At 37.4% G+C, this 13,686-nt stretch overlaps 1 protein-coding gene across 1 annotated transcript; it reads left to right on the top strand.

The window, feature by feature from the left end:
* Positions 1-10,695: 10,695 nt before the first annotated feature.
* Positions 10,696-11,610, top strand: LOC125495253 (antiviral protein MAP-like). Its single transcript, XM_048639908.1, has one exon. It carries the CDS (start codon positions 10,696-10,698, stop codon positions 11,608-11,610), a length of 915 nt encoding a protein of 304 aa, XP_048495865.1.
* The last annotated feature ends 2,076 nt before the right edge of the window (positions 11,611-13,686 follow it).

The following is a 13,686-nucleotide window of genomic DNA, read 5'->3' as shown; positions in this document are numbered from 1 at the left end:
CTTGGTCTTTGCCTCTTCTATTGTTTCCATAGAGGACACTTGATTTTCAATGAAAGCAAATATTTTCTAATAATATATAATTCGGTCGGTTTCAATTGAAATATTTGTCACCCAAGTGGGGAACCACCCTGACGTAGGCAGATTGGCGGAAAAGTTCGAAAAGGATTTGCGACAAAAGGTTTGAACTGTTTTGCGGAAAATGGGCCGACGGAGTCCGATTGACTATTGTGACACCTTTTCGGAAGCGGAACGGCCCAACGAGTCAAACTCACTGCTATACTGTGATCTATAGGCATTTTAGGCCATCCGGGTCCGTTTAAGGCCCGTAATCAGCTTTTTAATTATTTTCGAATTTTATTATTTCCTTAATTACATATTAGGGTTTTGTTTTATGTATTTAAACATTATTAGGTCAATGTTTGGAGGCAGTTTTTGACTTTTAATAATATCACAGAGTTCATACTCTTTTCTGGTGGATTCCGGAGTTTTACAAATTTATCGCTTGTAAATCTATCTGTTCTTAATCGAGATTAGCGCTTGCTTTTCTCCATACTTTCCGACTGCGTCACACCCCTTCTACAAAAAGTCGTAGTGAATCTCTAGCAAAAGATGCACTAATTTTTAGATAATTGTGCACGGAATCCACTGTTGTCTTGTACGTTAACAATTACATAGCAGCACTACATTGAGAAAGGTAGTCCGTTCTCTATTTAATAGGCCTGAGCCGCTATCTAATCTTAAATTATTACAGAACCAATTAATGTATGTATGAAACCAAATTAGCAAACCAGATTTTTTTTTGTGATTAATTCGGTTCACCGGTCATACCAAGTTTTTGTATCTTCAGTGGTGTTATAACGGACGTGAGAGAGAAACAAATATCGAATGCAAAAACAATAAAATCAGACAACAGATTTACGTGGTTCACCAATTTGGCTACATCCACGGCAGAGAGAGGGAGAATATTTTATTATATGAGAAGAACAGATTACAGAGAGAAAAGAATGAATTTTGTAGTCTAAAACCTAGAATATAAATAACATATTTATATTCCCCGTTAGAAAACGCGTTTTCGCGTTTACCGGGCAGCCGCCCGATCGGGTCGGGCGAACCCGCCCGATCGGGCGGTAATTTCCTTCCTCCCCAGTTTCGTTGCGCGCCCGATCGGGCGAAGTCGCCCGGTCGTAAGTACGGTACTTCGCCCGATCGGGCGAACACGCCCAATGCCATCAGGCGAAGACTTCTTTCACTTCAGCTTTCTCTCTCGTTGCGGGCCCGATCGGGTGGCCTCGCCCGACCCGATCGGGCAGTACACCAAATTATACTTCGACGTATTTTGACGCACTTCCACAATCATATTCAAGGCATAAACTTCTACAAATCTCCACCTTGACTTGAATCCTCTCACAATACCCCGAAAAACAGATGCATTGATCACAACGCCCAGAATCTCCCAAACACCAGATTTGTCCCAAAAGACAACCAGACCAGATTAGTCCCTAAGGACCCCAGAATTGCCCAAGAGGGCAATTAACAATCACGAACATTGAGTAAGTCCAAACAATGTTGAAACTTACTCTGCGGAACCGGCTTGGTGAACATATCAGCAGGATTATCAGCAGTTCCTACCTTTTTCACCTTAATCCTAGTCTCACTCCTTAGGAAATGGTATCTCACATCAATATGTTTAGTCCTCTCATGATGGACTTGATCCTTAGCTAAACATATTCACTCAGACTGTCACAGTAACAGTAGCCTGATCATGATGCAACCCAAGATCACTAACTAGTCCCTTTAGCCATATTCCCTCTTTAGCAGCTGCTGTCAATGCCATGTACTCTGCTTCAGTAGTAGACAAAGTAACTGTAGCCTGCAAAGTTGCCTTCCAACTAACAACAGAACCACCAAGAGTAAATACATAACCAGTCATTGACCTCCTACTGTCAACATCTCCAGCATAATCAGAATCCGAATAACCAGTGACTAAACACTGGGTATCATTCCCATAAATGAGACCAACATCAGAAGTACCTCTTAGGTACCTAAAAATCCTCTTGACTGCCTGCCAATGCTCCTTACCAGGATCACCCATGAACCTACTAACTACACTGACTGCATGTGCAAGATCCGGCCTAGTGCAAACCATAGCGTACATCAAACTCCCTACTGCACTAGCATAAGGAACCCGACTCATGTACTCCTTCTCCTCAGCAGTTTTGGGTGCAAAAGCCACAGACAAATGATTATTTGAAGCACTTGGAGTGTCTATAGGCTTTGCAGTTGTCATGCCAAACCTTGATAGAATCTTCTGAATATAACCTTTCTGAGACAAGAAAAGTTTCTTCTGACCTCTTTCCCTATATATCTCCATCCCCAAAATCTTCTTTGCAGCACCCAAATCTTTCATCTCAAACTCAGCACTGAGAAGACCTTTCAACCTCTGAATATCAGACTTAACCTTAGCAGCTATAAGTATATCATCTACATACAGAACCAGATATATGAATTTTGTAAATATGAAATGTTATGTTATCACAATATATTGCTTTTTTTGGTTAAAGATTCTAATTGATTTCGTGAATTGATTGTGTCAATCTAGTTTTTCAAGTTATTAATAGTATTACATATTCTATTTTTGACCTACTCATATGGCAAGTTTCATTATTGATTCTCATTTTTCAATTTTTTATTAAAAGAAAATTATTGTTTTAAATTATTTAGGGTATTTTAGTCACTTCAAAAGAGGACACCGCACCTCCTCCCTTGACTTATATAATAGAGATCATGTCATCGCGATCGAGAATTTGATGAGCTATGTATTCTAAATTGGCACTTAATCCAACATACATTTCATAAATAATAGAAAGATGGGACATGTTCTAATCTTTTATCTCTCTTTCTGCTTTCAAACATCAATATCACAACTCTAATAAGCGATTTGCAAAGATGTCATCTTAGAGGGTGTTTGGTATAGAAAAATTTGATATAGGAAACGGATTCAATAAGCATTTCCATTTGTAATTGTTTGGTATGAGTGTTAAGTAACAAATACCGTTTCTGGAGGGATTCACAATCCCCCCATTTGTTACCCTTATCAAATTAGTGGAAACAAATCACGTTTCCTTCCTCAATCATAAACCTCTCAATTGTTTCCTTCCCACTATGATACCAAACAACTAGTAAAGGTTACAATTATTATTTCCATTTCCCCTTCTTATCCAAATCCTTTCCATTCCGTTTTCATTAATCATACCAAACACCCCCTTAGTATCTTACTTCGTTACCTACTTAATTTTTTATTTTGGTGCTATGCTGTCTGGTGTTACAATTTATTCTAAATTAAAATTACGAGGATATTTGGTTGGCAAGCAGATATCTGGTAACATGGTCCATATTTATGGAATCAAATTAAGGTTGAATGCCTGCTAATCTGGTACCATGTGCTTGGTTGGGGACAAGAATCAACTAATTACCTTAACTAATACAGCCACTGTTTAGTTTAACTTGTTGACATCTAGAAATATATGGTTTATCTATTCTACTTATAACTGAACACAATTATGAAAGATCTGAACCTTATGTTTAGTTTAACTTGTTGACATCTAGAAATTGTCAAGAAAACCAAACAATGGTGCAATGAAGAGGTTCAACAATACGAAAAACACAAATTTTTTTTGGGAAGAGCGAACGTCCGGCTAGGACGATCGCCCCATAGCACGAACGTTCGGCCAGGACATTCCGGCCATGGGTGGATCGTCCTGGCCGGACGATCGCCCCATGGCCGGAACGTCCTGGCCGGACGTTCGTGCCATGGGGCGATCGTCCTGGCCGGACGTTTGCTCTTCCTAAAAAAATTTGTGTTGGTGGTGGGGTGACGCGAAGGTGGTGGTGGTGGGGTGACGCGAAGGTGGTGGTGTTGGGGAGGTAGGAGATGGCAGGGGTGGCCGGGATGGCAGGGGCTGGCCAGGGGGTCGCAGGTGGTGGTGGGAATGGTGGGTGGTGTGAAAAAAGAAAGAAGCGTAAAATTGTCTAAAAAATGATTTTTGGGCGATTTTAAGTAGTTTTGGGAGCGATAAATAGAAGTTGAGTTACTACTAGTACAACACAGATTTCAAACTTGCCAATCGAACTATATCTATAACTAAATATTGCCCAGCAAACAGCACCTACAAGTGCAAGTTAATCTATTAACATACTTAGGAAATTAAGAAGTCAAGTAATGGCAGAGTAAAAAATTCAGTGATATTACACCATCACAATTACATAATGCTTCACATCAGCAGGCTACGACAAACAGAAGCGGACCCAATAAGGATCCCGGGTGGCACAGGCTCCCCCCAAAATAAAATAAATACTTCCTCCGTTTTTTTTAGATGTTATACTTTTCAAATCACGGACTCCTAAGTAATTTGTGGAGAGGAGAGAGATAGAGAGAATGAAAAACAAAAGGGTCCCATGTGAACATGTAATAGGAGAGAGATAGAGAGAAGTTATTACCCAAAATAAAAGTGTAACATCTAATTTAAAATTTCCTAAAATAGAAAGTGTAACATCTAAAAAAACGGAGGAAGTATATGTTTTGGGTCTTTACCTATATGTTGTTTATGAAATAAATACGGTTTCCATCCTTGTGTTTATTTCAAAATTATCTTGTTTAATTTATTGTCCCTACTTATCTTTACAACACAATTTTTTTTATTTTTATTTTTTGAAAAAAATGTCCAACTGTAATTTTATTCAGTTCCAAATTCATTCCTAACAATTATTAAATACAACATTTTAAAAATAAATTAAGTGTACCAATATTAATGTTATTTGATGTCAAATCTAAATTTCTCTTCATTGTCCAATGTTGCAATAAAATTATTTGAGGTGTATTAGGCATATTACGTACTTCCAATTAGTAGGTTTAATTGATGTATAGATGAGGTGCCTTCCAAATCTAGAATTCTGGATCCGCCTCTGACGACAAACTTCCTCAAAAAACCAAAAAAAAGCACAAAAAAAACCCACGAGAAACACGTGATACACTTGAGCAGGCCACGAGTCCCCCAAGTCAATTATTTCTGACATCGACTTTTTTTTTATAAAGGTAAGGAAAGAGGAGGTTAGGAGACCCTCCGCACGAGGATTTCTGACATCGACTTATAGGATGAATAAGCAATATTAATGCTTTTCCCGTTTCAATTTAGTTGTGACACTATTTATTTTAGAAAGTTTCAATTTCGTTGTGACACTTTTATTTTTTGTAAAAACTTCTCTCAATCTCTCTCCTATCACATAGGACCCTTTTATTTTCTTTTTTAATCTCTCTCCTCTTCAAAAATTAGCTAGAAATTCTTAATTTTAAAAGTGTCACAACTAAATTGAAACGGAGAAAATAATATATTTAGAGTGTGGATGCGCATTATTAGTTAAGTTAAAATATGTTTAGAGTGTGGATGCTAATGAGATTTGTCTTATTATTTAACTTGTTAAATAATTGTCGCACCAATACCCCTCGCCTATTTAAGTTATCGTTATGGTTATCCTTTAATTGAATCACCCATAGCCCACAAACCTTTCTAGTTTCTACTACTTATTAGCTGCCATTCAGCCTCCCTCCAACTTAACCCTCAATGCTGTGAATTGTTGTAAGTTTCTCTCTTAATTAGAAATATAAAATTTTCAAGTAGTTTTTCCTATGAGTCTACTTTTGCCTGTCTATGATTTCCTTCTTCTGATACAGTTTTTTTTTTTTTTTTTCTCATTTCGGTACACATAACCAAGTCTTGTTCCTTTTAAAAAAATTATGAGTCTTGGTTATAGATTTATATAGTTTGGTCAATATCAAATGTCGCAGAACAAATTTCATAATGTCCAGATTATATTACAAATTAAATGTCCGAATGATCCATTATAATATAACATCATAGTTGAAGTTTGATCTAGCTGATCTCAGTTCAAATCAGACCACAAAATTAACGGTTTTTTCACCAGGTGTTCCTGTACTTAGCAAAATTCATGGGGTACCCCTAATTTTAAAAAAATGCACCAGGTACCCTTATCATTTCCACAAAATGCATGAAATGTCCTTAATGACTAACGGTATCAAGTTTTCGTTAGTCATTAACCATAATTTTCTATTTTAAACCTTAATCCTAACACCTACCCGAACCTTAACCCTAAATTCTAACCCTAACCTTAACCACCAGTCCACCACCCCTCCCCCACCTTCCCACCACCCCCAGCATCCCCACCCTCCCACCACCCCCAACAACCCCCTCCCTTACCCCCAGGCCCCCTTCCCCTACCCCGCACAACCCTCTTCCCCACCCCATCGATTTTTCGTCGAACTCCTTACCCCATCGATTTTCCGTCGAACTCCCCACCCTCGTCGATTTCCATCAAAGTCCCCCACCCCGTCGAATCCCATTGAATTCCCCCCACCCTCATTGAATCGCGTTGAATTCACCCCCACCCTCGTCGAATCCCGTTAAATTCCCCCACCCTCTCTTCTTCCAAAACAAACACACATACTCATGCGAATGGACTACTGTGTTGCGGTGGCAACATACAACACGTTGTGACGTGGTGGTTCACAAAGAGGAGAGAAACCGAGGGTGAGGAGGAAGCAGCGAGATGTGGTGGCTACGGGGGTTGGTGGGCTATGAGGGGTGCGGCGAGGGGATGCGACGAGTGTGGGGGAGGGGCTGCTGCGGGTGTGGGAAGGGGGTGGCAACGGGGGTGGAGGAGAGGGTGGGCTACGGGGGGTGGAGGAAGGGGTGGTTGGGTGATTAGAGTTAGGGTTTAGGGTGGGGGTTAGGTGTTAGGGGATTAGGGGTTCGGTTTAGGGTTTTGGGGTTAGGATTAGAGGGGTTAATTAGGGTTCAAAGAGTTAATTAATTAGGATTAATGACTAACGGAAACTTGAAACCATTAGTCATTAAGGGCATATCATGCATTTTGTGAAAATAGTAAGGGTATCTGGTGTATTTATTAAAAACCAGGGGTATCCCATGAATTTTGAAAAACCACAGGGGTACGTGATGAAAAAACCCTAAAATTAACATGTAAACTTACTTCAAAGGGAAAGCAAAAATTTCACCTTTCTCTTCCACATCCACATGTGTAGCTTATGGGAGTGTTTCACAATTTTGGAGCAAAATGAGAGTTTTGGACTACTTTTAGAGTTTTAATTAGTTAAAAACTATAAAAGGGGTGTTTGGTAAAAGAGAGTTTTAGAGAGACTTTTGGAATAAAAACTCTCAAAATGAACAAGCTCATAATAAGAGCTTTTTTCTTTAGAGGATAAAAATATGTTAAATGATTTTTTTTGTCTTTAATAATAATATTATATATGTATTAAAATGTCTATAAATGCCATTTCACACAAACAAATGAAAATCAACTTTTAGCAATTAGTTAATTGTTACCAAACACATGTATAAAAAAAGTTGTCAAATCAGCAGTCAAATCTGTTGAACAAAAAGTTAAAACTCTATCAGCAAACTCTAAACTCTAACAACTAAACTTTAAACTATACTTGCCAAACAGGGCCAATATTCGAACTAGTCTTTTTCTTTTTTCGCAATCAAAATTAGTCTTCATAATAAAAAGAATTAAGAAATACTGAATGCTTACTAGTTATTCTAAAATTTGGGATCGGATGATAATTGACAATAATAATTGAGACGAATAAGCTATGAAATTCTTTGCATGGTAGTGGCTAGCTATTGTAGTAGTTATTAGCGTTTCGGTGTAGCTGTTAGGTATTGGCTAGTTGCTTTTATAGATTAAAACTCCAAGTAGATGTTCAAATTTTATAGGTGTTTGCTTAGCAAATATAAAGTTTTTTTTTTTCTTTTGAGAAGCTTGTTGGCAAATAATTGATTATTGTAACACGCAATAAAATATATGATTCATTATAAAATTAAGTATTCCATCGGTTTCTCAATAATTTTAACGCTAATTAAAAACAAATGGCTCACACTATAACCTTGGCACTTGCATTTTCACTTGTTGCTTCTATCACATATCTCACTTCGATCATTATTCATTATTTATACGGTAAAAAAAAACATAATTATGTTTAATTTTCTAAGGTTCGTCTATACACATGTATTCTAAAAATATTGAACTTTCATAATTGGTCAAACTCTACTTTAGCAAACTGAAAGTTGCACTGTATAGATGAAAGAAAAAGTAAGAAACAAAGGTAGTACTTCCTCCGTTTTAAATTATATGCAACAGTTTTTAAAAACGGCAATTTTAAATTAAATGCAACATTTTACTTCTTTCTATTCTTGGTAAAGATTTTGAGTAAAATTACGAATATACCCCTACTAAAACTAATTAAGTCTTATTAACTTAGTCACATGCCCTTATTTTTATATGGTCCGAATTTCTCTCTCTTTATTAACTTAGTCACATGCCCTTACCTTTTTCTTAATCTCACCCTAAGTAATTTGCCTAAGAAAATGTGTCATCTAAATTGTTGCATTTAATTTGGAACGAAGAAAGTATTATAAATGAAGTCGCTATAATGATTAGACAGGCCAGGTTAGATCGTTGTATGTTAACATTTACTACCTCCATTTTCTATAGATCTTCCTTGTTACTGTTACTACAGATACCAATAAAAATCAAGTTGTGTAGGGTGGGTAAAGTAGGAGAGAGAAAGGGGTTAAGATAAATAAATAAATAAAAATGGGTTAAAGTAGGAGAGAGAAAGGGAGTAAAATTGAATTAATAATGTAATGGTGGACCATATGATAGGGACATGAGAGGGTAAAACGGGAAAAAAATTTCAAATAAGGAATAAAGTAAAAGAGGGAAAATCTTTTGGAAACGCACTTAAATGGAAAGAGGGAAGATCTTTAGGAAACGGAGGGAGTACCTCTCTGAGTAGATGTTTGTCTTAATATAATTCTTGTCATCATATACTAGCATTTTTCCACTACGGCTCCGTTTGGTAGGCGTAAAACATTTTTAGTGTAAAATGATTTTCATGGAAAATAATTTACAATGAAAAACACAATTCCAAAATTAGTTTTCCGTTGTTTGGTTTGATGTAAGAAAAATGATGAAACGAAAGGAAAATGGAAGGTAAAGTAAGGAGGTAGGGAGAGGAGTGTACAAGAGAGATAAGGAAGATAGTTTTCCCTTTATTTTGAAAGGAAAATGGTTTTCCATCATTGGAAGAGTAATTTTACCCCAAGGAAAAATGGTTTTACACTCTTTTGCCAACCAAACAATGTAAAACTAAAAAAAGAAGAAAACAGTTTTCTGGGAAAACGTTTTACGCCCTACCAAACGGAGCCTAAGTACAAGTACATCGTTTTTATTGTTGCAGGCAAGTATATCTTTATTTAATATTGTCTCTATTCCATAATATAGTACTTACATTCTTTTTTTGAGTTGTCCCAAAATGTTGTGCATATTTTTTTTTTTAATCAGTTTGTTTGGACTAAATTATCATTAATTTATACACAAACTTTTCAAATTACCCTTACTTTTCTCTCAAAACATGTGACCTCATTTATTGCTTAACACCATTCCAAGAAACATCTAGTTCCTTTTGATTTTGTTAAAGGAAAAAGAAAATAAAGAACTAGTTTCAATACAAAAGTATCAAAAAAAGCACTTCACTAAGTACATTTTTTAAAAATCATACTACTCATTCCATTTTTATTAATTTGCGTGAAAAATGAAAAGTGAGCACTATACCTTGAGACGGATAGAATATTAAAGTATGTGTCGCGAACCATTTTCCTTAGTTCAAAAGGGAAATTAACCAACCTTGTTGTCCTCTTCTTTTTCTCTCTACCTTTGTTAACTTGTGTGTCTGTAAAACTCAAAATCTTTTCTCTTAGAACTTATAATACACTAATTAGACTCTACATTTCTGACAGTCTTCCCAAGACGCCTTTTATTTTCCCCCAAGTTTGTTCCCAAAATCCCCTATTATAAGTAGGGATGACAATCCAGTCCAAATCCGACCCTAATCCGCTCCGATTCGAAGGAAAAAATTCGAGTTGACTCCGACAAAAAAGTAATCCGATTCCGACTCCGTTTAAAAAATCCGACTCCGAGTCGGAGGAGGGTCGGAGTAGGATCTCATAGAATAATCCGACATCCGAATCCGACTCCGACTTTGAGTCAATCAATCCTTTTTTCTTATTTATATAATGTATTATTCATGTATAATCTGACTTCGACTTTCAGCCAATTGTGTTATACATGATTTTCCCAAGATTATTTGTACTATATAGGATTTTCATATGATGATTAGAATAAATTGTAATGATTAAATTACTGTATTATAGAAGACTATTCTATTATAAAAAATTGGAAGAAAAATAAGTCGGATCAGGTTCAGAGTCGGATGTTCGGATTTTAAGTCGGATGTCCGGATTTTAAGTCGAGTCGGATCTAGGAGTCGGATGTTCGGATTTTAAGTCGGGTCGGATTCGGATTTTCAAAGTCGAAGTCGGACTCAGATTTAAAATCCGACTTTCTGTAGGGTCGGAGTCGGATTATGCATACTCCGGTCTAAATCCGACCCGTTGCCATTCCCTCTCTCTATCATGTATCATCTAAAAGAAATAAAAGTATATGTTATGAGCTGATACATATTTGGTTAACATTTTGACATATATACTTATAGCACACAGAATAGCTGCAACAGTATGCTTTTGGTGCATTATCTTAGTAATGAGACCATCATCAGCACTAGCTTACCCTACTGAAACATACGACCTCAACAGCGGTACAAAAGCCTACTCTCAGTTCTTGACGAATTTACGCACAAGATTGGAAGCAACAAAGGCTTGCAACATTCGAGTGACACAAGCAACCTTACCAGCAGACGCGGAATATGTTTATGTGAACCTTAAAGTTACCGCAGCACAATGGGTCACCTTAGCCATAAGAGTTGATAATGTGTATCTGGTGGCTTATCGTGTTGGTGGCCAAACTAAAGGCACATTCTTTAATGAGCTAGATGTTAGATCTGCAAGGTCTAAACTTTTTGATAAGAACGATAATCAACCAACACTTCAATATGACAGCAACTATAATAGCATACAGGCAGTGGGCGGCTCTAGGAAGGACCTTGCCTTGGGGATTCAGGAATTACGGAAGAAAATTGTAGCCTTCTATGACCACAGAACACCAGTGTCAGCTGCGGAGGTGGCCCGATTCCTTCTTATGAGTATCCAAATGGTTTCGGAGGCTGCGCGATTCAAGTACATTGAGACTCTCGTCGTCAATAGTGGATCAAGTAAAGCTTTTAAACCAGATGATAAAATGATAGATCTCGAGACCAACTGGGGAAAGATCTCAAAAGCTGTCCATCAATCGAACGAGCAAGTGCCTAATAAATGTGTTACTATTAGTCCACCCATTGTGATCGCGGGCAAGAAGTGGAATTTGGTAAGCGACGTAAAAATAGATGTGATCCTGCTCAAGTACAAGAGCAATGACGCAAATAGTTGTACGTCTGGTCATCAGTTGTTTTCTACAATGGTTGCGAGCTATATCAACAAAGCTGCTGGTACTGCAGGTGGTGTTGGAGACTCTGAGCTAGCAATTTTAGAAGATTCATTTGTGTGCTCTATCAATCAATAATGCATATAGTTGCATTGTGTAATAATGTGTCTAGTCATTGCTTCGCCTTAGACATGTATGCGTGTGTCAAAGGACCAACTCAACCAAAAGCTTAAGCTGATGGTTGAGGCCCCAGGAATATATCTATACTCTATCACGCCCCCTCACGCAAGAGCCCTTTGGGCTTGAAGTGTGGATGCAGCACAGGCCTCCCTCATACCTGGCGCGAGATATTCCACTGAGAAAGAAGGGGTGGATGAGATTTTTGAACCCGTGACCTTTTTGTCACGCTGGCTCTTGATACCATGTCAAAGGACCAACTCAACCAAAAGCTTAAGCTGATGGTTGAGGCCCCAGGAATAGATTTATACTCTATCAGTGTGTCTTCAGAACTACTAAATAAGTGCGAAAGCCTAAGATAAATATTTGTATTTCCAGCAATAATAGTTGAATTCTATACTTGGTCTTTGCCTCTTCTATTGTTTCCATACAGGACACTTGATTTTCAATGAAATCAAATATTTTCTAATAATATATATTTCGGTCAGTTTCATTGAAATATTTGTCACCCAAATGGGCAACCACCCCTCTACAAAATGTCTGGTGAATCTCTAGCACGAGATGCACTATTTTTTAGATAATCGTGCACGAAATCCGTTGTTGTCCCATACGTCAACAATCTCATAGCGGCACTAGTGAGAAAGGTAGTCCGTTCACTATTTAGTGTGCTTGAGCCGTTGCCTAATTTTAAATTACAAAACTAACTAATGTATGTATGAAACCAAATTAGCAAACCAGATATTGTTTTTTCTTCTTGTGGTTAATTCGGTTCACTGGTTATACCAAGTTTTTGTATCTTCAGTGGTATTGTCAAATTTATATAGGGTTCGCATCTTTCAAATTAAACTACTATAATACCAGTTGCAAATACAAATACAAGACCAAGAACACTATGTTACTCCCACTTTCCTTGTTGTAAATACAAGACTCTTCTTCGTTTTTGAGAAACCAAACTGTTTGATTGTCTCATCAAATCAAAGATTCCAACTCCAGGATGCTTGCTTCAATCCATAAATGAATTTTTGAAGCTTACATACCTTCCTAGGATATTCTGGATCCACAAAACCTTCCGGTTGTACCATATACACATCATCTTTCAAGAACCCATTTAAGAAAGCGGTTTTGACATCCATTTGCCGAATCTCGTAATCACAAAGGCGGTGATACTAGGAGTATCCGGATGGATTTAAGCATGCTACAGGTGAAAAGGTTTCGTCATAGTCTATACCATGAACTTGCTTGAACTCTTTTGCAACTAGCCTTGCTTTGTAAACCTAAACATTACCATTCTTGTTTGTTTTCACTTTGAAAACCCATTTGCAACCAATAGGTGTAACTCCATCGGACAAATCCATCAAGTCCCATACTTGATTTTCAGACATAGATGTCATTTCGGACCTCATGGCTTCAAGCTTTTTTTCGGAATCTTCACTCAACAAAATTGCTTGTAAGTAATAGGTTCCTCAAATTCTAAAATCATTATCTCAGAACTTTCGGTTAACAGGAAATCAACAAACCTTTTGGTTGGTATTCTTGGTCTATTAGACTTACGAGGGGCTGCAACAGGAGAAATTTTCTTCTCAACAATTTGAGAATTTTCGCACGAATTAGATTCGAGTTGGACAGTACGAGGTTCGTGTACGGGATGCACGTCCTTCGGCACTTGGTCAGTTATGGGAGAAGATTCCTCTAAAGGAGGAACTACTTCAAACTCCACAACTGGCACTTATGTTTCTGACTCTGACATAGGTTGAATTATGTCCATTTATTGCTTTTCTTGAACTTCTTTGAGACATCCATTACTCCCATTTGCCTTTTTGGAAATAATATCTTTTTCCAAAAAGACACCACAACGAGCAACAAACACTTTGCCCTCAGTTCGATTGTAGAAGTAATAGCCCTTGGTTTCCTTGGGATAACCCACGAAGAAACACTTATCTGATTTAGGGGCGAGTTTGTATGAAAGTAAACGTTTTACATAAACCTCACATCCCAAAATACGTAGAAACGACAAGTTTGAAACTTTTCCACTCCATA

This window comes from Beta vulgaris, chromosome 2 (genome assembly GCF_026745355.1).
Source record: "Beta vulgaris subsp. vulgaris cultivar EL10 chromosome 2, EL10.2, whole genome shotgun sequence".
Lineage (NCBI taxonomy): Eukaryota > Viridiplantae > Streptophyta > Magnoliopsida > Caryophyllales > Amaranthaceae > Beta > Beta vulgaris.
This window is presented reverse-complemented; position numbering and strand designations above follow the sequence as displayed.

Coding starts and splice junctions, on each gene's coding strand:
- LOC125495253 (XM_048639908.1), top strand. CDS start 10,696: ATGAGACCATCATCAGCACTAGCTTACCCTACTGAAACATACGACCTC.